The sequence below is a fragment of the Tarenaya hassleriana genome, unplaced genomic scaffold, assembly GCF_000463585.1.
Source record: "Tarenaya hassleriana unplaced genomic scaffold, ASM46358v1 Cleome34, whole genome shotgun sequence".
NCBI lineage: Eukaryota > Viridiplantae > Streptophyta > Magnoliopsida > Brassicales > Cleomaceae > Tarenaya > Tarenaya hassleriana.
The window spans coordinates 545,958-566,063 of record NW_010966542.1 but is presented as its reverse complement, the minus strand read 5'-3'; the positions used below and the strand labels follow the sequence as shown (position 1 = coordinate 566,063).

Here is a 20,106-nt window from a genome sequence, read left to right as displayed (position 1 = left end):
AATTTTTGGGATTAGTCTAGACTTTTTTTTACGGATTAGTCTAGACTTTTTTTTTACGATGGGAAACCCCTATCCTACAACCCTTCGGATTGGACACAACAACGCCTCTTAGCCCATGGGCCGGACGAGAACAACATAAGGACATCCCTACGCAGTAGCCGACAAACTAGGCGGAGTATGTAAACCAGTCTCGTAAAGCTGACCTGCTCAAGGAGAATTTCCATACCTAGGTTTCGAACCCACAACCTCTTAATAGAGGGGAGTTGTCACTGACCACTAGGTTCGAGGACTTCCCGATTAGTCCAGACTTTGATATATGATATCCAAATATAAAAAAAAAAGAGTGAAACAACTGAGAAACATGACGTTTATAAAGTTTGGAAAGGATGGTATATTATTGTTAAACAATATTATCCTATAATAATAATGTTATAAATGATATTATCCTATGATATATTATATATAAGACTGTGTAATATCAGTAATGGGCGGGTGGATATGTCGAAGTTTGCACATATTTATTATTTAACGTCATCATTTGATTCTATAGCATTGTTCATATGCCCGATTCGAATGGTTTTTGGTCCACTTTCCCACCATTCATTGGGCACACAAGGACATTGTGATCAGTGTGGTGGGTTCAACATTTTACATGCCTTTTTTTATAAATAAAAATCTTGGATATAAGACTTGGTGTTATCGTGGTCAAATTTAGGGTTGAGCGTTTCGATATTCGGTTCAGGAATGGTTCAGTTCGGTTCTTTCGATTTTATAAAATATGTACCATTCGGTTATTATATCATATTTGATTCGGATCAGTTTAGTTTTTTAATAAGAAAATTTTAGATTTTCTTAAAAAAATTCGGGTCAGTTCATTTTCAGTTCTCTAAAAAAAGTACTATTTTTTTTTTCGGTACGGTTCGATTTCAAAGAACGGTATGGAAACTCCCACCTCCAAATCCAATCAAACTGTTCAATTATTTAATATATTTAATTGGTTTTTGTTGAGAACACATATGGGTAATTATGTAAATTATTAATTAATCAATACCTAAAAAGTACAAATCCTGGTTTTCTTGGTTATGATAAATTTTATCTAAATTAGACCGGAAGTATGGAAATTGTGATCTTAGATACACAGTGGGCAAATATATTATGAAAAAAATGATATTAACATAATATTATTAATGTATTGATGTGGTATAGTTTGGGCTAGAATTAATATTCATAATTCGGGCTATATGGCGGTGGTTATCAATGGGCCCAAATATGTTCCACGACCTTTATTGGGCCGGCTAGTCATACATTCTTTTATAATTTGATTACTTTATTTTATTGCCGCAGCATAATAATAATTTGTTTAAATTAGTTGTAATATATTTTTAAAAAATAAAAATATTAAAACAACACATATTGAACACATATTATGGACATAGGTAATGATTTTACCAAAGAAGTTACATAATAAATAATAACATAAAAAACTAATGCTAAATTTGTATTTTCAATCTAATCTCAATAAAAATAAGAATGATTAGAACTATTACAGCTTTTTGTTTGGCATCCAAATTGGGAAAGAATTATTTCATTAAATGTTACGTTTTGTTTGGTTCTGTGTAACCTTCTGATTCCAAACTCGTATAAAGACGTTACAAAAATATACATACTTGAACAAAGATAAATTAAATGCATTATACAAAATTCTAGAGAAATTTAATGATGCCACTAACACACACACACACAAAACAATGGGTTCACAGAGATGCGGGTCAGGTTTAGAGCGATTATTTTGGTTATTAACCGAATGAAATGGAATAAGGTATAATTATAATTATAAATAAGCTGAATTTGATATAAAAACTGAATGGTTATAATTATTCTAAATACAAAAAAGACTAATATTTTTTATAACAAAAAAGGATCCGAGCTGAATCGAAAAATAATCATACCAAATTGAATCAAAATTTATATAAAAACAGAACGATGGTTTTTTCATAATCGAAATAACGAATATAAATATAATCTAGGTAATGTTCAAAAGCCCATGGGACCCACTCTTGTCGGAGGAATTTCACCAATCAATGAGAATGCGCCACGTAGCAACTAAAATAGCGCCTATTTAGCTTCACAAAAATTTTAAATAACAAAGAGAACTCCTTAAAATCTGGGCCCCAAAATTTGAAATTGCAAAAGTCCCTCTCCAGAGAACCGCATTTTGTTTCTCGTCGCTTTCTCTTCCTGCATTGTGCATCTCCACCATAAAAGCCCTAGCAAAACCCTGACCCTTGGAATTCCAGCGAACCCTAATCTTTCGCCTCCACATTTTGTACCCAGAGGAGAAACGTCACCAAAAATGGCGAAGAAGAAATTGACCCGTCAAAGCAGTGGAGCCATTGAGCAAACCCGCAACCACAAACTCCCTGACACTGACCTCAAAGCCACGGCTTTAAGCCGTCAATCCTCCATGGACGACCACTACTCCTCCGAGGATAAGGTCCAGAGCCTGAAGTCTCTCAACTCGATGCTTCTCAAGGAGACGGTGGAGAAGAGGCAGCAGATCGAGTCTCTGTCCCAGGCCAAGGATGCGTTGGAGGCCGAGTTGGTTCGCTCCGGGTCGGAGAAGACTGGGTTGCGGGACGAGTTGAGTAGGGCGAATGATGAGAACATCGGGTTGAAGCTGGAAATGGCTCTGGTTGTGGCTTTTGTTGAGAGTCAATTGGCGGTGATGGGTGATGGTGTTGATGGGTTGGTGAAGGAGAAGAGTGAGAGAGAGGGTGTGATTAGGGTTTTGAAAAGAGAAGCAGATGAGTTGGTGGGTAAGCTCGAGAGCGAGAGAGAATGGTTAAGTAGGGTTTGCGAAGAGAGGGATTCGATCAAGAGTGGGTTTGAGTTGCAGAAAGAGGAAACGAATCGGTTGAGGGAGAACTTGACTGAACTGGATAGGAAAGAATCGATTTTGGTAGATGAAATTGAAAATTTGAAATCCGAAAACGTTGGATTGGTGGAGGAGAAGGAGAACAGGGACGAGTTGATTGAGCAGGCGAAGAGGGAGAGGAGTAATCTAGAGAAGGCCTTAGAGGAGAGAGCTGGGGAAATCAATGGCCTGACGAGCGAAATAGAAAGGCTTGTGAGAGACAAGGAGGAGTTGGAGATAGGAAAACTCGGCAAAGAGGCGAAAATCAACGAGTTGGAGAAGAAGTTGAACAATTTGGGTGAGATTGTTCAGAGTGTGAGAAAGGAAGAGCGAGTTTTGCAGGAACATGTTATGGGGTTGGAGAAGAACCGCGATGAGGCTATGGAGAAAGAAAAGGCGATGGTGGTACAGATTGGTGCGTTGGTGAAAGAGAAGGGTATTATGGAGTCAGAGATGGAGAAGATAATGGAGGAGAAGAATTTGGTTAACGAACAAATGGAGACTGTCGTCGTTGAGAGCTCTGCTAAGGATAAGTTGATTGATGTTTTGTCTAAGAAGAGAAATGAGCTAGAGGGGCATATAGTTAACAGGGAAACTGATCTTGTTGAGCTGAAAAGGAAGGTTGGAGATCTAAAGTGCGCAATCGGTGCACTGGAAAAGGATAACAGAGATCAATTGGAGAAGAATGAGAAGCTTAGTCACGAAGTTAACTGGCTTAGAGACGCTCTCTCGCAAGCTGAGCTTCGGAGAGGGCATGCAGAGAAGGCACTTGATGAGGAGAAGAGAAACAGAGTAGACCTCAAGTCAAAAGTTACTGAATTGGAGAAAGCAATTGAATCAACCATTAAAGAGCTCGATAAGATCAAGATTGAGCGTGAGAGCTTGGTCAGAGAGAAAACGGAAGTGGAGAGTCAATCAGAATCATTGAAAAACGAAAAGGGTATGCTTGAAAACAATCTTGTTAACGCCAAGAAAGCCATGGATGACCTGAAAGCAGAGGTAGAATCTGCCCGAGCAGACAAAGAACGTTGCTTGGCAATGGTGACGAGCACTGCATCTCTGCTCTATCGATCACAGAACGCCAAAGATGGATTCAAGTCCAAGGAGAAGGATATTGATCCATACACAATGGAGCTGGAAGCGATCAAGAACGCGTTCAAGAATAAAGAGGAGGCAGTAGAGGAGATGAGGAAGAAAGTCGAGATTATGAAGCATGCCATGGAGGAGGCAGACAAGAGGAAAAACTTCTGGGCCATTGTTTCATCAGCAGCAACCCTTTTGGCAGCTGCTTCAGTTGCATACGCTGCTAAGATTCACTGATGGTACTGTCCCCTTAGCTCTCTGACGTTATTACCGCATTCGAGTTTCCTGCTTTGATCAAATGAACTCTTATAGCCATTTTGAGAGTATGTTTATGCTTTAAACATGCCTCCTTGCAAATAAGCTTTGTTCTCAGACTCGATGACTGTTATCAGGTGAAGTAATATTGTTCCCTTCGTCCTTGCTTTTGTGCATTGGCTGTTTTTTCCCTGAAAGTTCTGAAATTTCTCGGAAAATCTTTACCTTTTCTTTGTTCCATCCTGACGTGGGATTTTGTGGACTTTTTGGTGGCCGGTTGCATTGGTGTGAAACGGGAGGTAGTCTCCTTCTAGAAATCTTAACCGGAGTGTTTTGTAGTTCCATACCCCTTTTCAAAAGAGCCTTTTGCATAATCCATGGGCGAACTTCGTGCCGTTTTTTCTACGACTGTTTAGTAAATGTGGTGGGATTTTTTTGGCCATCATGCCCATTGATTCAGACAAAAAGTTTTGGATTTTTTTTTTGTCGTTTGTATTTTTTTTTTAAATAATTGTGGTTGGTCTTTATGCATAAAGAAAAAAATAATAATAATAGTAATAATATTGTGGTCAGAAGCACATATTCTCCACTTGCACATTCTTCTTCCTTGTGTAGCTCGCCAATATAAAGTTATTTTTTTTTACATTGATGTGAAAATATAAAGTTAAAATTATATAGCCAACTTGCAACATTTGTCTATTATATATAAATTCAGAATATAGTGACATGAATTCAGAATTGACTTTATGTTTTGATTAGACTTTATCGTGTGGACTCTCTCTTTTTTTTTTTAAATTTGTTTTTGTGTGTGTATGTAATTGTTGCACTTCCTCATGTGTGGTATATGTCAAGGTAAGACCATAACATTTATAATATATATATTTTTTTTGTTAAAATAATATATATAATTTTCTTAGATAATTATATTGTTTTTGCAAACAAGACACTGATTGATTTATACATTCAACATATTTAGAATATTGAATAGAAATCCACCTTATTTTACATGTATGGTTATTAATTATTATAATTATTGTAGGTCCACGTATGACAAATCCCGGCAGAGATATAACAACGCGAATACATTCATTTCGTAGCCCTACAGCTATGGATATCCTATATGTTATGTATATATATCTATATGTTTTGTCATTTATGAGCGTATCATATTATAAACACATAAACATGAAGCTAATTATGCTGAAAAATCAGCTTTCAAGTAAAAAAAAAAAAAGGAAGCTAGGGTTAAAACGCCAATTTGTTCGTACCCCCAAGAATCTCTGGTTTTCCCAGTTCCTTGAACGCACTCGCTGTCTTCCACTTCTTTCCTTCAAGAAGCCAGCGTTGGCGGCCACAAAACGCAAAACGCAAAACGCAAACGCCATCAAAACACCGATTACCTTATGAAAACCCCGTAAGCAGTTACCGCAAGATAGCGACGAGATACCTCAGGCTTCCCCCTCCACGGATCAGCCACTTTGTTAGTGAATACGAAACTGAAAAGCGATTAGTGGCGATCAGCGATCGGCGTTCACAAACGCTTTAATCTCGTCCATGACGGTGTGGAAGTGGTTGTTGTTTGGTAAGAGGTAGAAACCGATGGTCGCACGCTCCAAATACATAAGCTTCACTTCAAGGCGCTCCTTCCTCAGCCCTTCAACGTATGCCAATTGCCAATCTTGGATCAGATCCAACCCAGCCACTACCACTAGGCTCTTCGGGAAGTTCAAGCCATCGAGCCGCTGGCCCCGTGGTCCAAACGGGTTGCAGGCAGGATGGTCTCGGTCCTCCCCCTCGGGAAGAAACGCTCTCCAGTACCAGTCCCGGTCTCTCACCGTCACAAAGTACTTCCCGTCTAACCTTTTCTCAGACTCGGTTCTTTCCTTCCCTCCAAACATCGGGTTCAGAATCATTGAAAAACGAAAAGGGTATGCTTGAAAACAATCTTGTTAACGCCAAGAAAGCCATGGATGACCTGAAAGCAGAGGTAGAATCTGCCCGAGCAGACAAAGAACGTTGCTTGGCAATGGTGACGAGCACTGCATCTCTGCTCTATCGATCACAGAACGCCAAAGATGGATTCAAGTCCAAGGAGAAGGATATTGATCCATACACAATGGAGCTGGAAGCGATCAACAGCAGAATGTTGCCCAGAACTCGGATCATTCCCGATTCCGCGGCCCTTACCGCCACGTTGTGAACGATGTTACCTCCCGAGCTATCACCCGCCAAGAAAATATGAACCTTTGAGTCCTTTTTGCTCTTCAGCCAAGATCTTGAATCGACCCATTTGAGAGCAGTCCATCCATCTTCGTATGCACAAGGGTACCGATTCTCGGGTGCACGTCGATAGTTCACCGAGATCACGACGCAACCGCACACGCCGACGAGCCTACGGCAAAGGGTATCATATATAGCGCTGTTGGCGGACGAATGAGCGAAGCTTCCGCCATGGAAGAAGAGGATGACGGGCACGATCTCTCCCTCGACGGGTTTCTCGAGATCGATCAAGCTCTGTGGCAGCTGCTCCCCGTTGATCAACGGCCTGTAAACCCGACTGAGAAGACTGGTTTCCCGATCAATGACGACGTCGAACGAGAAGACGCCGTCGAGGGGGATGGCGTTTGCGGGGGCCTTACGGTCGAGAAACTCGGCCAAGTGACGGTTGAAGGTTCCATCAGGGCGGCGTAAGATATTGTAAGCCACCTTAAAGTTGGAGATCAGGACCCATGTGTTGAGTGGAACCACCCTCTGAGCCAACACACAAAAACCGACAACTCAGATACGATTTCAATGAAAAAACCCGATCAAGAAAACTGCTGTAAAGGCCGTGGCTTTACAATGAAATCGATGGAGGGTTTTGATGAATCGTGTAAAAGAGAAAACAACATTCGCAGTAAAGTTCTTTGAGAATTAAATGAAAATTGTTGCAAACACCAAAACAGGAAAGAACTCACCAACAAAGACAACATAGTATGAGCTTCGTGTTCAATGGAAAAGCCCCCAAAACAGAAAAAAGAAGGAGCAAGGAGAGCAAGTCGATTCAACACTTGGCAGCCAAAACAAATTCACGATCCCTAGCTTCTGTGACAGAACGAAATCCGATCCCCAAAACCATGAACAGCTCATCATTCAGACAGGAAACCAGCAGCACCAAAAAGGAAATCAAAATCTGATTTTTTCCCCCTTGAATACAAAACCCTAGTTATAGGAATCTGAAGAAGCTATAGCAACAGTCCCGAATAGAGAATTCAAAAGGATAATCAGCGGAAACTAAGCACACAAAAAAAAAGGAGGAAAAGAAAAGTGAAACCGAAGTTATAAAAAAAGACCCATCAAGCAACGACACGTCTCATTGCATAAAAAGCCCTATGCTTTGATTACAAAAACACAGATTCTACAGAAGTTCGAACCAAAAAGTAAACCGTAAGAACATCATCAAGAGCCAAACGAAACCAAACATTGAAACAGACCCATTGAGGATGTCCAAATTTAAGCCATGAAATTGACGGGAAATCACAAAACGGAAGGTCAAATCAAGCACCCAAAAGAATGAAAAAAGAGAGAGGAAGTACCCAGCAAGGGAAAAAAAAAAGGACTCACCTTGCTCTCAATAAGGTTAACTTGATCGCTCCCAGCCATGGAAAATCTCCTTTTTTTTTTCTTTTAACCGATCAAACAGCACAGAACCACAAAACCCAGATCAAATTAACCCAAACTTCCTTCGACTGATCCGGCAAGAACAACAAAAAAGAAAGTTTTTTTTTTCCTGAGACGAGAAGGGTAATCCCAAATTTCTTGACGAAAGTTAATTTTCTTTCTGGAAATGGAAAGATGCCTCCTTTAAAAGTGCAGATCAAATGGTTGAGCACCTTAACACCGGAATCAGCGAAGGCTTAATGAATGATGATATATACCGGGAAGAAGGTGGCGGATAAGAATATGGCGCACTTTAGAAGACACGTGATATGAGTGAATAACGTGCGCCTGCAACTCGTACGCGTTGGGGGAGGGAGTACTGAGTAGGGTGTCACGACTGTTCTGTGGGCCTTGTGAAATAAATAATGTTTCGGATTGCAATAAGAAGATATATACATCCACCCATCCATCCATCAACTATTAAATTTAATATACTTTTATTTTATATCCCAATATTATGTAAAGTTCTTTTTAATCTATATATGTTATGATCTAAATAAGAATTATATTGGCAAATTTTCGATTCAGAAAGTACAAAATTTAATCTTGAAATTTGAGAAAATATAGTTTTTTAAATAACTATAAAGCATATTAAATTATTATTTTTAAAAGTTATAAAAAAACTATCAACTTTGTCCATTTAAAAATATCGCTATCCTGCTATCCGATATCTTAAATTTCAGAAGCATATAGAATAACCATATATATCTTTAATGTAATAAAGATATAAAAGAATGTGCTGAAATGGATCCATTCATAAATGTATTTATTTATTTATATATAATTATTATGTGGCTATCTTCTTGACGTGGAGTAAAGGAATCGGAAGAAAAGGAGAAAGACAAAATGAACGGAACGAGACCGGAAACACGTGAGGTTAAACGGGATCCGTTCCTGTCCGTTTTCTCATGTGAAATTACATCTATGCCCTTTTCTCTTCGCAATTTATCTCCAGTTGCCGTATTTTCAGAAACTGCGTTATTGCAGCGACAGCGATAAATAAAAAATTAAACTTCGTTACTTATTCTTTTTGTGTAAATTTTCAATAAAAGAGAAAATGTGTTTTATAATACAAGTGTTATAAAGAGGTAATAAAGAAACCGGCCATTATCAAAAATACCTTTACTTTATTATTCTTACTTCAATATATACATTCCTCCAATTGTGACCAATTAATCCAAAATATAATATGATCACATATTGATCTCATTATTCATAACGTTAAATTTATGATATTTTAATCAAATAATTAGTAAGATATACGATATATGAACATAATGAATTAATGAGATCACGATAAATTTAATGTTATAATCAATAAAATCAAAATGTGACCACACTATATTTTGGGTCATATGGATCACATGGTCACAGTTGAAGAAGCGTACGTGTTGAAGTAAAAATAACAAAATAAAGATATTTTTGATATAATGCCTAAAGAAACAGATAATTATTAATTAATAGCATATATAAAATTTAGTTACTCATTTCTCTATTCTTCATTTAAAATTTATAATAATTTGGGTTATTTATTTATTTACTTTAAAAACTTTTTATTTAATTTTACAAAATAAAAACGTATAAATAAGTTGAAAATTAATGAAAAGTTAATAAAAACGTCACATACGGAGGAGGATTATACCTTTTTCCTTCACATTTTGTGATGTTTATGCATTAAGAGGAGTATTTTTGGGTTTGCAACAAAAAAAAATATTATCAAATAGAAGGATAATATAGTCTATTTATAAAGGAAAAAAAAAAGAGAACGACAAATAAATATACCCCTTGTCTAATCTTTTTTCATGTCCCATCGACAAAACCTCTCAATGGTCGGTGAGGAAAACTTTTTTTTTTAATATTTAAACGCAACAGAATAATATTACAATATTACACAAAAATAAATAAATAAAAATCACATACGGACTATTTGTTATAAGCATAAAACAATTTCAGATGTAAAATATTTCGAAACTCATATAAATATTTTTTTTAGTGAACATGAAATGGAGGAATCATCAGGGTTTTGTCGTTCACACAGATTTCGGTATTTTAAAATTTTCCGAATATGATATATATAACAAAATATACGGAATGCATTGGACCGTATGTCAATAATAAAATTATTGGAAAAAATAAAAAAGGAGTTTTGGAAGTATTAGGGTTTTGGGTCAACATCTATGGAGAACAGCTTTTGTACTTTTTTTTATGCTGCCAAAACTTTATTTTGTTTTTATTATTTTTATTTATATATATATTTTTTCTGTTTGTCATTTTTGGGGGTTTAAATTTCACCACCTCATCTGTCCCTTTCCTATTTTATCTTCTTTGTCTTTTTCTCCTTTTTTTTTTTTTTTATCTCCTTCCTCCAAAATCATTTTATTTGTTGATGCGTTTACATAATTTTGTCGGCACAAAACACTACTTTTGACTATATTTGTTAAATATCTCTAAAATCTTTTTCATTTATTTAATTTTTGGGATGGACACGGATATAGTGTGATAGCACATGTGATATTTAATCATAGATTCGTGTAAAAATATAATCATTAAGATTAGGTATTTTTGATTTAAATTAAATTTAACAATATATAATTATATATAAATATTTTTTATTTATAAATCGATTAGAATGAATTTTTAAATTAATTTCATGTAATTTGAAATGAATATATTAATAATAAAAATTTTTGAAACAATTTTTGCAAAATAAATGGTTTATAAATTAAAGTTTAAGTTGGAATCATGGAAAACAATGATACAAAATTCTATAAAACTAAACAAATAAGATTTTAAAAATACTGAAAATTAATAGAAATGATAGGATTTAAACTCAATATAAAAATATCTGGATCGGTTCTTTACAATTTACATGGATCTAACGTACACTATTTGATTACGTTTGAGCGGATGTTAAATTTGACAAAAAATCAGAATCTTTATTTCGAAAACATTTTTTTTTTCACACAGTTTGTATATAAATCAATAAACAATTCAAACCGTAAAATAATAAAGTATGATATTTCTCCCAGTCATGTTGCCTTTAATATTGTTCCTCGCAATTATTTCACAAATGCAAGGCAACATACATACATACATACATACATACATACATACATACATACATACATACATACATACATACATACATACATACATACATACATACATACATACATACATACATACATACATACATACATACATACATACATACATACATACATACATACATACATACATACATACATACATACATACATACATACATACATACATACATACATACATACATACATACATATAATTTTTAACGTGAAATTAGATTGTTTTGACGACGCTCCATTTTGGGCTTAGTTTTTTGCACCTGAATTTTCTTTATAAGATGGCCCAATATTTGAATCGTGGCGTAACCCTAAGGTATAAAGCAGTTCATTTATTATACGACGCCGTTTACCCCAAAAGATGGTGGTATTATTTTTATTTTTCCCGCCAGGCACGGAAAAGTTGTGCCACGTTGGCAATCCTCTTGAAAAGCTTCTCGGCCAACCAGATCGCGTCCCTTGCTCTTATATAATATGTTCATGCTCCTGTGATCTCGCCTCCGTCATCATCGTCATTCGTCGATTCTGAAGCTGCTATTATCTAGGGTTTATCTGTAGCTATTGTGTTGTTTTAGAGTATTATCGAAGATGATTTCTGCTGGAGGCGTTGGTTCGACGAAGGGAGGGAGAGGGAAGGCCAAATCCACGAAATCAGTGTCCAGATCGCATAAGGCAGGGCTTCAGTTTCCGGTTGGGAGGATCGCGAGGTTTCTGAAGGCTGGAAAGTACGCCGAGCGTGTCGGAGCCGGGGCTCCGGTCTATCTCTCCGCCGTGCTTGAGTACCTCGCCGCGGAGGTAAGAGTTTTCGTTTTTTGTTATCTACATCGTCAAAATCTGGTTTGTTGTAATTTACGTTGTGGACATTTAGAAAATTCGATGGATTAAAGTTGGAAATCTTTTTCAATCCGATTAAATCTGAAGTTTCTAAGAGATCACCCGCACCTGGATCTGAAATGATGAATGGACATTATGTTGTATTTCAGATACTCTTCTTCTTCTTCTTCATAATCCGATTTTCGACCTTTGCGATTAGGTTTTGGAGCTTGCTGGTAATGCCGCGAGAGACAACAAGAAGAATCGAATAGTTCCGAGACATATTCAGCTAGCGGTGAGGAACGACGAGGAACTAAGCAAGCTTCTGGGCAGTGTCACGATTGCAAATGGAGGTGTTTTGCCCAACATTCATCAGCATCTCTTACCCACAAAGAGTGGCAAAGCAAAGGGCGATATTGGCTCTGCTTCTCAAGAATTTTGACTTTTTGATTTTTTTTTTCCTTCTGATTGTTCGGCTTTTGGGCACATGGAAAAAAATCTAGAATTTGATTTTCGAATCAGCTTCACTGAACCTCAGATCTTAATTCTGCTTGATTATTTGTTGATATGGTATTTGGTTAACTATTCATGGATCTGTTAGATGTTGAAATCTTTTTGCCGCCAGGTTTCTGATTGGCCTTGTTTTCCCCTCCGTCTTCATTTCAATGCACAACTTGGATTTCGTGATGGCATGTTCTGTTTCTTTGGGACTGGTCCGACTCCATTTGTCAACTCCGTCTTTGTCCGAAGCTCTGAATCTAATTTGAGCATCGAAAAAATCTGCAACAGATAACAATGCGTTGCATTGGATATACGACTTGTCAGAGGCAACACATTGGGAAACAAATTTGAGTTTTTGTATTCACATTGATGACTGCCGATAATCAGGCAGGCCTTGTCGTCATTCACCAACAGACCAGACTCCTATGCTTAGAGCATGGATGTTTTGAATGTTCAAAGTTAAGCTCCAACGTTATGTCCCTTCCCTACAGCAGCTTTGTACAGATCTTGAGCTGCTCTTGTAAAGGACCTGCCATCTTTCAAAGAACTTCTCATGCTTTTCTCATAGAACAATATTCCCTTCTCGGCTTTTCCAGAGTTTATGTAACCTCTGAGCATAGTACCGGCACAGGCACCATCCGGGCTTATACCCGCCTCCATCATCTGGCTATAGATTCTTTCGGCTTCAGACATCAGTCCCGCTTTTGCAAAAGCAGCCAGCAATGAACTGAAATGGCTCTGAGATGGCTGGATGCCTTTCTCTTGCATGAGAGCCAACACCTTCTCTGCTTCTGTGTACTGTGAACTATCGATGTATGCTTGGCTAAGGGAAAGGTATGTCAAAGAGTCGGGAGAACGGTCATCTCTCTCCATTGCTTGCAAAAGTTCATCAACCTCATGATGGAGTCCTCTGGTGGCACATATTTTGGCCATCATGTTGTAACTATGCTGCATATTTTACCCGGCAAAGACAACAGATTATCGCGTGTTCTCATTTCTCTCACAAAGTAAGTGTATCTTGTAATGTAAATAAACCTTCAAGGACAATTTGCCAATATACAAAAATCTTACCATTCCAGGTTTAATCCCTTTCTCCTGCATTTCAGCGAACAAAGCTAATGCTTCACTGATTTTCCCTGCAAAATGAGTGTAAGTAAATAAGATACACAATACATCAAAATTACTTTATGAAGAAAATACATGCGGAAGAAGTAACTTGGAGCCGTTCTGTTATCTAGCATTGGCCGGGTCAAATGCACTAAGACATGAGCATCTAACTCTCTTGACTCAAACACATACCAGCCTTTCCATAATGGGTAATCATATTCATGTAGATCTTCTCGTCAAGAGATACGCCCGAGTTGCAAGCTTTGCTGAAAACTTCTACTGCCTTGTCCAGTTGCTGGCCCCGCCCATAAACACTGCAGCGACCCAGGAACAAAACTAGAACATTTTATTTATTGCAAACTTGCATGTCTCTGCCTGTCTGTCTTAACATATGAAATAAGACTAAATTTATTGGCTTATATAATCTGAGACCGAGCATTGTTTTACCTGATCATCGTGCTGTAGGTCTGAATTGAACAAGCGATGCCTGAATTACACATTTGCTCATAAATTTCAGTTGCAAACTGCATTTTCCCTATGAACATATGAAGGTTGAGTAATGAGTACTAGTTAGCAGTTCTCTGCACCAAATACAGCAGAATGAACGTAGCAACCATTTCTACCTGCTTCTAGCATTGCCTTGATAAAGGTATTATACCCAACAGTGTCAAGCTCCACTTTTGTCTCAAGGCACTTGCGTGCAATATCTTCTGCTTCTCGGTGTCTCCCTGAGATTTGGTTAATATAATCAACAGCAAAACATCCTTTACGTTGTGAACAAGAATACAGAAGAAGATGGGAAATAATGTTTATTAGGACTCCAGAATATCTGCTTGAAAAGTAACCATCATCAACTTGAAAATGAGGCTATAACTTCACATTATCTAACAATCTTTGACAAAGATTTCGTATCATGTGCTATTGTTTTGGATTGTTCAAGATTGAGACCATGCATTCTCCAAAATCTCTGGAAGGAAAACACATTTTCCATTAGACATACCTCGATTTGTGAGGGCGTTCACCAGAATGCTGATTGTTACTGCACCTGGGATGTCATGGCCCTTTTTGGCTGATTCCATAAAAAGTCCATATGCATCCTCCAGCCAATCACATCTGACATAAGCGTCAATCATTGAGCCGATAATCAATTTACTCAACATTAACGATTCCCCTGCTGCATGAAAAATCCGTTTCGCCTCTTTTAGCTTCTTTTGCCTCCCATATACAACAATCAGTGCAGATATGGTTTCCTCCTCTAGCCTGAGTCCTAGTTTGATAATCAAATCAGCAAGATTTTCTGCTTTAGATACATCACCTACATAAAAAGACTGAAGTCAGACTTCAAGCAATTAATACAGTAAATTTTCAACCTACAGAGCTTCCCACAAAACCAATGGACCAAGATTCAGAAAATAGTTCTCACCATCTCTGATAAATCTGCTAATGACTCGATTTACTGCTGATGAACCAAATTTTGTCTTGAATAATAAGCTTAAGATTTCCTCAGTCTCATTGGAATTGCCCTCAGTCAAACGCAAATCAAGCAGCATCCCAAGGGCCGTGGGGTCAAGTTGATTTAGGTTTGCAACTTCATATTTCTCAAGCACAATGCTTTTGCAATGCATAGCCTTTGTAAGCGTTCGAACAAATTTATTGTTCTTAAGCACATCATCTGTACCCATTTTCTCTACCAACTCTTGAGCTTCTGCAACCATTCCCTCCTCGCAATACAGTCTCATCACCATCTTGTAGAGCTCTATATCAAAATGCACTTGATCTGTCATTATCTGCGTGACAAATTTCTTTGCTTCTTGCAATAAATTGAGTCTAATATACAAATTAAGCATGTCGGTACAAGAACCAGCATCCGGAAGTCCAGTTTTTGATAGTGCTCGAAATGCTTCCTCAGCAGAGTCTACCTCCCGTCTCTTGACATAGCACTGCAACATGACAATATAGGCAAATCTTGAAAGGGAAAAACCTCTAGAATTCATCATTTCGATTATGTCTAATGCTTTGGCAACATTTCCTGAATTCAAGTAGACTTGGGCCATTGCTAAATATGTTTTCTCATCGTTAAGAAGCTTCAGGCGTTTGGTCTCTTGAAAGACATTCTCCGCATCATCCAGAAGTCCGAGCTTACCGTATATTCTGATAAGCAGTCCACGTATTACCTCATCAGCAGGAGTTCTATGTCTTTCCATATCCTTAAAGAGAGAAAGAGCTTTCGGATAATCCTCAGTTTTGTAATACAACGTCAACATAGAAGCACAAGTATAGTTGCTTGGAACTATTTCTCGAGATCTCATCTCCTCGTACAATCCAATGGCCTGATCCCAGTTACCATCTTTGACACATAAGCCAATAAGCAGACTGTAAGTTACTTCCTCTGGGACGAATCCCATGTTTCTCATCTCACTGAAAGCCTTAAACGCCTCCTCAAGAAAACCCTTTTTGGCATACGAGCTAACGACTAATGTATATGTAAATTCGGTGGGTGGGACACCATTATTGGCCATTCCTAGCCACATGTCTATCACTTTCTCATGGAGCGACTTTTTCTGCAGAGACGAAAGCATGAAATTGTAAACAGAAGTCGAGAGAAGCATCCCTCTTTCTTGAACAGCTTTGTAGAACGTCATCATAGCCTTATGGCGTCCCCATCTGGCATATGTGCACAGCATAGTACCACATGCCACTGCATCGGGTTCGCATCCCACTTCGAGCATTTCCAAGAAGGCCTCCTCAGCCAGTTTTATCTTTCCAACTTGCCCATACAGACGGAGAACAATCGTGTAGACAACCACACTCGGACGGTAGCTTAACTGTTGAGCAGGAATTCTATGTCTTTCCATATCCTTAAAGAGAGAAAGAGCTTTCGGATAATCCTCAGTTTTGTAATACAACGTCAACATAGAAGCACAAGTATAGTTGCTTGGAACTATTTCTCGAGATCTCATCTCCTCGTACAATCCAATGGCCTGATCCCAGTTACCATCTTTGACACATAAGCCAATAAGCAGACTGTAAGTTACTTCCTCTGGGACGAATCCCATGTTTCTCATCTCACTGAAAGCCTTAAACGCCTCCTCAAGAAAACCCTTTTTGGCATACGAGCTAACGACTAATGTATATGTAAATTCGGTGGGTGGGACACCATTATTGGCCATTCCTAGCCACATGTCTATCACTTTCTCATGGAGCGACTTTTTCTGCAGAGACGAAAGCATGAAATTGTAAACAGAAGTCGAGAGAAGCATCCCTCTTTCTTGAACAGCTTTGTAGAACGTCATCATAGCCTTATGGCGTCCCCATCTGGCATATGTGCACAGCATAGTACCACATGCCACTGCATCGGGTTCGCATCCCACTTCGAGCATTTCCAAGAAGGCCTCCTCAGCCAGTTTTATCTTTCCAACTTGCCCATACAGACGGAGAACAATCGTGTAGACAACCACACTCGGACGGTAGCTTAACTGTTGAGGTAAAAGTCTATCACTAAAATTTTATTAATCTCAACTCAAAATTTTGAAACCCAGGCCAAAGTAAGCAGAATCAAGCAAAACACTGATCACACAAACAACTATATGACCAACAACAAAGCAGAGACAAGCACCTCAAGCAATTATATATGTCATTGTCCTATGCTTTTGGTTTTGCTATAAATCCAAGCCTTGAAAACATCAGATTTTCAAGTAACTGTCTCAGACGAAGCTAAAAGGAAACTCGACATACAACTTAATCATTTAGCAACAAGCAAACCCGTATGAAATCGAGACAAGTACCTGAAGTCATGAGATTCTAAGTTAAATTCAAATGTATCAACTACGCAATTTTACAACATTAATCCAGATATCCACAATAAACTCGGAAGCAATTCAGAAACAAGCAAAACCCAGAACCCAGATGAAAAGGAGGCAGAAAAAATACCTGCAATTTCATCCAGGCAAAGAAGTCTCGAACTTGTCTCCAACCCTTCTGCTCCTTCAACACAACGCACATTTCCCTGAAACTCAGCTTCCCGACAAAACTACTCATCACAACCCTAATATCACCACTTCCCTGTCTCTTCCCTGCCATCCCTCTCACCGCCTTTGTCGCCGCCACGACATGCTTCCCGTACATCTGCCCGTTCCGATCATCCTCCAAGTACTGAACCATCTGCTCCGGGGTCCGCTTTATCCATTTGGGCGTCATGGCGCGTGAGCCCTGGTTCCTCCGCAACACGCTAAGGTACTCAGCCTTCTTCTTTATGATTCGACGCGCGTCGTCGTCCGACAGAGGATGCTTCGGTCTCTCCCATCTGGGCTTAGGTCTCTGCGGGTTCCCGTCGCTGAGAGACCACGGGTCGGGTCGAACTGCCGGAGAAGACGAGGACCTTATAGATATTTTGGGCTTTCTCGAAGGTATTTTGGGAAGATAGATCGTAGGACGGAGGTGAGAAGTGGAAGAGAGGAAGTCGCTCTTCATGGTTGCTTCCGATTTCTCCGGCGAGATTTCGGGCGGAGTTTCGCCGGCTATGGAGTGAAACTTTGCCGGGAAAATGGCTCGATGGATATCAGAAAGTACAAATATTATATTTTACCAATATTGGGACGATAAATCGACGGTTCAGATCGAATCTCAATATCAACGGTAAGATCGTTTTACATTGATCCAACGGTCCATATATTTCTCGAACCGACGGCATGGATCACTCTGATTAATTCGACGGTCCAGCTTTGTTATGACAGATCAAACGATTTGAATCAAGTCTAATAATCGACGGTTGAGATCGTTTCGTAGTAATCGACGGTCCAGATTCGTTTTGATAGATCTATAGAATCAGACTGGAAACCTTGTCCTAACGAATCATTTCATTTTGGGCAACTTTTAACAGGTAAAAATGAAAAAACAAAGTAAAAAAAAAAGGGCAAAGTGGGAATACACTTAATGTCGTTACCAAAGTTTTTACAGTGACTTACGTTTTACATAGTCTCTGAAAGCTGAAGAATCTTTATACCCTTTCCTTCTTTGAAACCAGAAACTGAAAGTATCAGGCCTTGACCCGAACCACAAATGAACCTGTGAGCATGGAAAGATGGATATAAACCAAGCAATTAGGCTCCTCATCATTCATAAACAAAAACCCAAATCCCAGAATCACAACACCAACAATGCGAATAAGATTTTAGAGAACGATACCACAACAACGCCTTAATCCCAGGTTCATTTCGGTTTTAGAGAATGATTTTCTCGAAAATTTTCCTGCTCGATAGAAAACATTACAGGTGGATTTAAGGAACTCACAGGCGGGAAGGTTTGATATGTCGGCAGAAACAGCACAAGGGATTCCCAGATTAGAGAGAGCACCCCTTATGATTCCACAAGGGAAATACAGATACATGCTCACTGCTAGCTCTTCCTTGCTTTCTCCTGCCTTTGAAGGATCTTCACTTTCCTTCCCAGACAAAGGGTCAATCGAAACACGTGATAGCCACCTGAACCTGTTGTCTTGCAATACAAATGTACCCTGAAACATACACAAGATTGAGGAGAATATCCCTTTCACTTCAGATTCCCCCCCGAAAAGATTAAGAAAGATCTTACCTTGTGATTTGTCTTCAAGTTGTCTATCTGCTTCTTGAAGACCTCAAACCAGAAGTCCTTGCAGATGAACTTGATTGCCTCGAGATGGTCATTAAACCTTGGTCTCTCCATTGTGTATCTAATCACAGAAGGGCCATGCTATTATTACACACATTCAAGCGAGTTGAAACATTTGCTACTGGACTCTCTTTGTTTGGATGTATGGCATTGTAAACTTAGTCATAAGTGGCCAAACACCTTCTGAAGCTGTCAGAATCTGATCCCATCAATATCATAAGTTTTCTTCGCATATGCAAACTTCATACTTCAAGATAATTTCATATGTTGATTGCAAAGCGGGGAGCTCCTTGCGGTGACATTGAAAGAGAGAATGGGGAAATCAAGTTAAAGGGCATTGAGAAACTAAATCAAAGGCGCATAAACCGGTCCAAATTAACCTAGAATTTCCCCGTCTTTCCACAGTTCATCTGTCCCGAAACCCCAAATTTAACGACAGAATACAAACTCCGAATGCAAATCACAGAACTACAATCCCCAAACGACACATCAAAGTAAAAAGAAAAAACGCCATCACCACCTAATAATCAAAACACACATCAACCTCAGATCTACAACCAACATTACGATCTGAGAAAAAGGTTATCTGCGGAGAAAATCAGCGTGCCAAATCACTGGAAATGAAATCAGAAAACAGAACAGGATCCGAGAGAAGACGACGCGAACCTCTCGGAGAGCTGGTGGCCGACCTGGTAACCGATAGCCTCGATTCTCCGGGCGGCGAGCTCCGGCTTGTTGGCATAGAAGCGATCGCAGTACATCGCCACCATCTCCGTCAACAGAGAATCCACACAGCTCTCAGCCACTTCTCTCCCCATTTTTCTCTCTCTCTTCCTCCCCCCGGACAGTAAGGGCTCCGATCTAATGGCAGAGGAAACAACAGAGAAGGATCTATATTTAATTAATATTGTCAATGTAGTCACCAACGTTTCAGATGAACAAATTTGACCTTGATTGAGTATATGTAATTTATTTATTTAAATTTTA

General features: G+C 38.7%; 5 protein-coding genes across 7 annotated transcripts; 2 read left to right on the top strand and 3 right to left on the bottom strand.

Moving 5' to 3' along the window:
- The first annotated feature begins 2,202 nt into the window (after positions 1-2,202).
- Positions 2,203-4,417, top strand: LOC104821702 (myosin-10-like). The gene has a single exon (XM_010552659.1). The coding sequence runs from the start codon at positions 2,354-2,356 to the stop codon at positions 4,232-4,234; it is 1,881 nt and encodes a 626-aa protein (XP_010550961.1). The 5' UTR covers positions 2,203-2,353; the 3' UTR covers positions 4,235-4,417.
- Positions 4,418-5,319: 902 nt separating this feature from the next.
- On the bottom strand, positions 5,320-8,292 carry LOC104821703 (gibberellin receptor GID1C-like). 2 transcript variants are annotated; one of them, XM_010552661.1, is made up of 4 exons: positions 7,856-8,292; positions 7,210-7,336; positions 6,392-7,003; positions 5,320-6,159 (listed from the first exon to the last, which is right to left on the bottom strand). In XM_010552661.1, exons 2-4 carry the CDS (start codon positions 7,222-7,224, stop codon positions 5,770-5,772), a joined length of 1,017 nt encoding a protein of 338 aa, XP_010550963.1. In that variant the 5' UTR covers positions 7,225-7,336; positions 7,856-8,292; the 3' UTR covers positions 5,320-5,769. The 2 variants fall into 2 exon arrangements, with proteins under 2 accessions (XP_010550963.1, XP_010550962.1); XM_010552660.1 differs by lacking the exon at positions 7,210-7,336.
- Positions 8,293-11,542: 3,250 nt separating this feature from the next.
- LOC104821700 (histone H2AX) lies at positions 11,543-12,460 on the top strand. The gene is made up of 2 exons (XM_010552656.2): positions 11,543-11,847; positions 12,086-12,460. Exons 1-2 carry the CDS (start codon positions 11,641-11,643, stop codon positions 12,305-12,307), a joined length of 429 nt encoding a protein of 142 aa, XP_010550958.1. The 5' UTR covers positions 11,543-11,640; the 3' UTR covers positions 12,308-12,460.
- LOC104821701 (pentatricopeptide repeat-containing protein At5g27270) lies at positions 12,327-18,031 on the bottom strand. Its single transcript, XM_010552658.2, has 9 exons — positions 17,404-18,031; positions 14,897-16,298; positions 14,474-14,788; positions 14,097-14,201; positions 13,921-14,008; positions 13,666-13,787; positions 13,438-13,502; positions 12,732-13,314; positions 12,327-12,645 (listed from the first exon to the last, which is right to left on the bottom strand). The coding sequence occupies exons 1-8, from the start codon at positions 17,941-17,943 to the stop codon at positions 12,826-12,828; spliced, it is 3,126 nt and encodes a 1,041-aa protein (XP_010550960.1). The 5' UTR covers positions 17,944-18,031; the 3' UTR covers positions 12,327-12,645; positions 12,732-12,825.
- Positions 18,032-18,307: 276 nt separating this feature from the next.
- Positions 18,308-19,978, bottom strand: LOC104821699 (trafficking protein particle complex subunit 6B). Of its 2 annotated transcripts, none has more exons than XM_010552655.2 (4): positions 19,786-19,978; positions 19,063-19,180; positions 18,763-18,985; positions 18,308-18,537 (listed from the first exon to the last, which is right to left on the bottom strand). In XM_010552655.2, the coding sequence occupies exons 1-4, from the start codon at positions 19,935-19,937 to the stop codon at positions 18,509-18,511; spliced, it is 522 nt and encodes a 173-aa protein (XP_010550957.1). In that variant the 5' UTR covers positions 19,938-19,978; the 3' UTR covers positions 18,308-18,508. The 2 variants fall into 2 exon arrangements, with proteins under 2 accessions (XP_010550957.1, XP_019058998.1); XM_019203453.1 differs by lacking the exon at positions 19,786-19,978 and adding an exon at positions 19,300-19,779.
- Between the last annotated feature and the right edge of the window lie 128 nt (positions 19,979-20,106).

Coding starts and splice junctions, on each gene's coding strand:
- LOC104821702 (XM_010552659.1), top strand. CDS start 2,354: ATGGCGAAGAAGAAATTGACCCGTCAAAGCAGTGGAGCCATTGAGCAA.
- LOC104821703 (XM_010552660.1), bottom strand. CDS start 7,894: ATGGCTGGGAGCGATCAAGTTAACCTTATTGAGAGCAAG. Junction 7,004..7,855: donor TTAACCTTATTGAGAGCAAG/GTGAGTCCTTTT, acceptor GTGTTGGCTCAG/AGGGTGGTTCCACTCAACAC. Junction 6,160..6,391: donor GAGTTCTGGGCAACATTCTG/CTGTTGATCGCT, acceptor TTTTCAATGATT/CTGAACCCGATGTTTGGAGG.
- LOC104821700 (XM_010552656.2), top strand. CDS start 11,641: ATGATTTCTGCTGGAGGCGTTGGTTCGACGAAGGGAGGGAGAGGGAAG. Junction 11,848..12,085: donor TTGAGTACCTCGCCGCGGAG/GTAAGAGTTTTC, acceptor CTTTGCGATTAG/GTTTTGGAGCTTGCTGGTAA.
- LOC104821701 (XM_010552658.2), bottom strand. CDS start 17,943: ATGAAGAGCGACTTCCTCTCTTCCACTTCTCACCTCCGTCCTACGATC. Junction 14,202..14,473: donor GAACGCCCTCACAAATCGAG/GTATGTCTAATG, acceptor ACCAAATCTCAG/GGAGACACCGAGAAGCAGAA. Junction 13,788..13,920: donor ACCTACAGCACGATGATCAG/GTAAAACAATGC, acceptor GGGTCGCTGCAG/TGTTTATGGGCGGGGCCAGC.
- LOC104821699 (XM_010552655.2), bottom strand. CDS start 19,937: ATGGGGAGAGAAGTGGCTGAGAGCTGTGTGGATTCTCTGTTGACGGAG. Junction 18,986..19,062: donor ACTTGAAGACAAATCACAAG/GTAAGATCTTTC, acceptor TGTATGTTTCAG/GGTACATTTGTATTGCAAGA. Junction 18,538..18,762: donor CATATCAAACCTTCCCGCCT/GTGAGTTCCTTA, acceptor CCATGCTCACAG/GTTCATTTGTGGTTCGGGTC.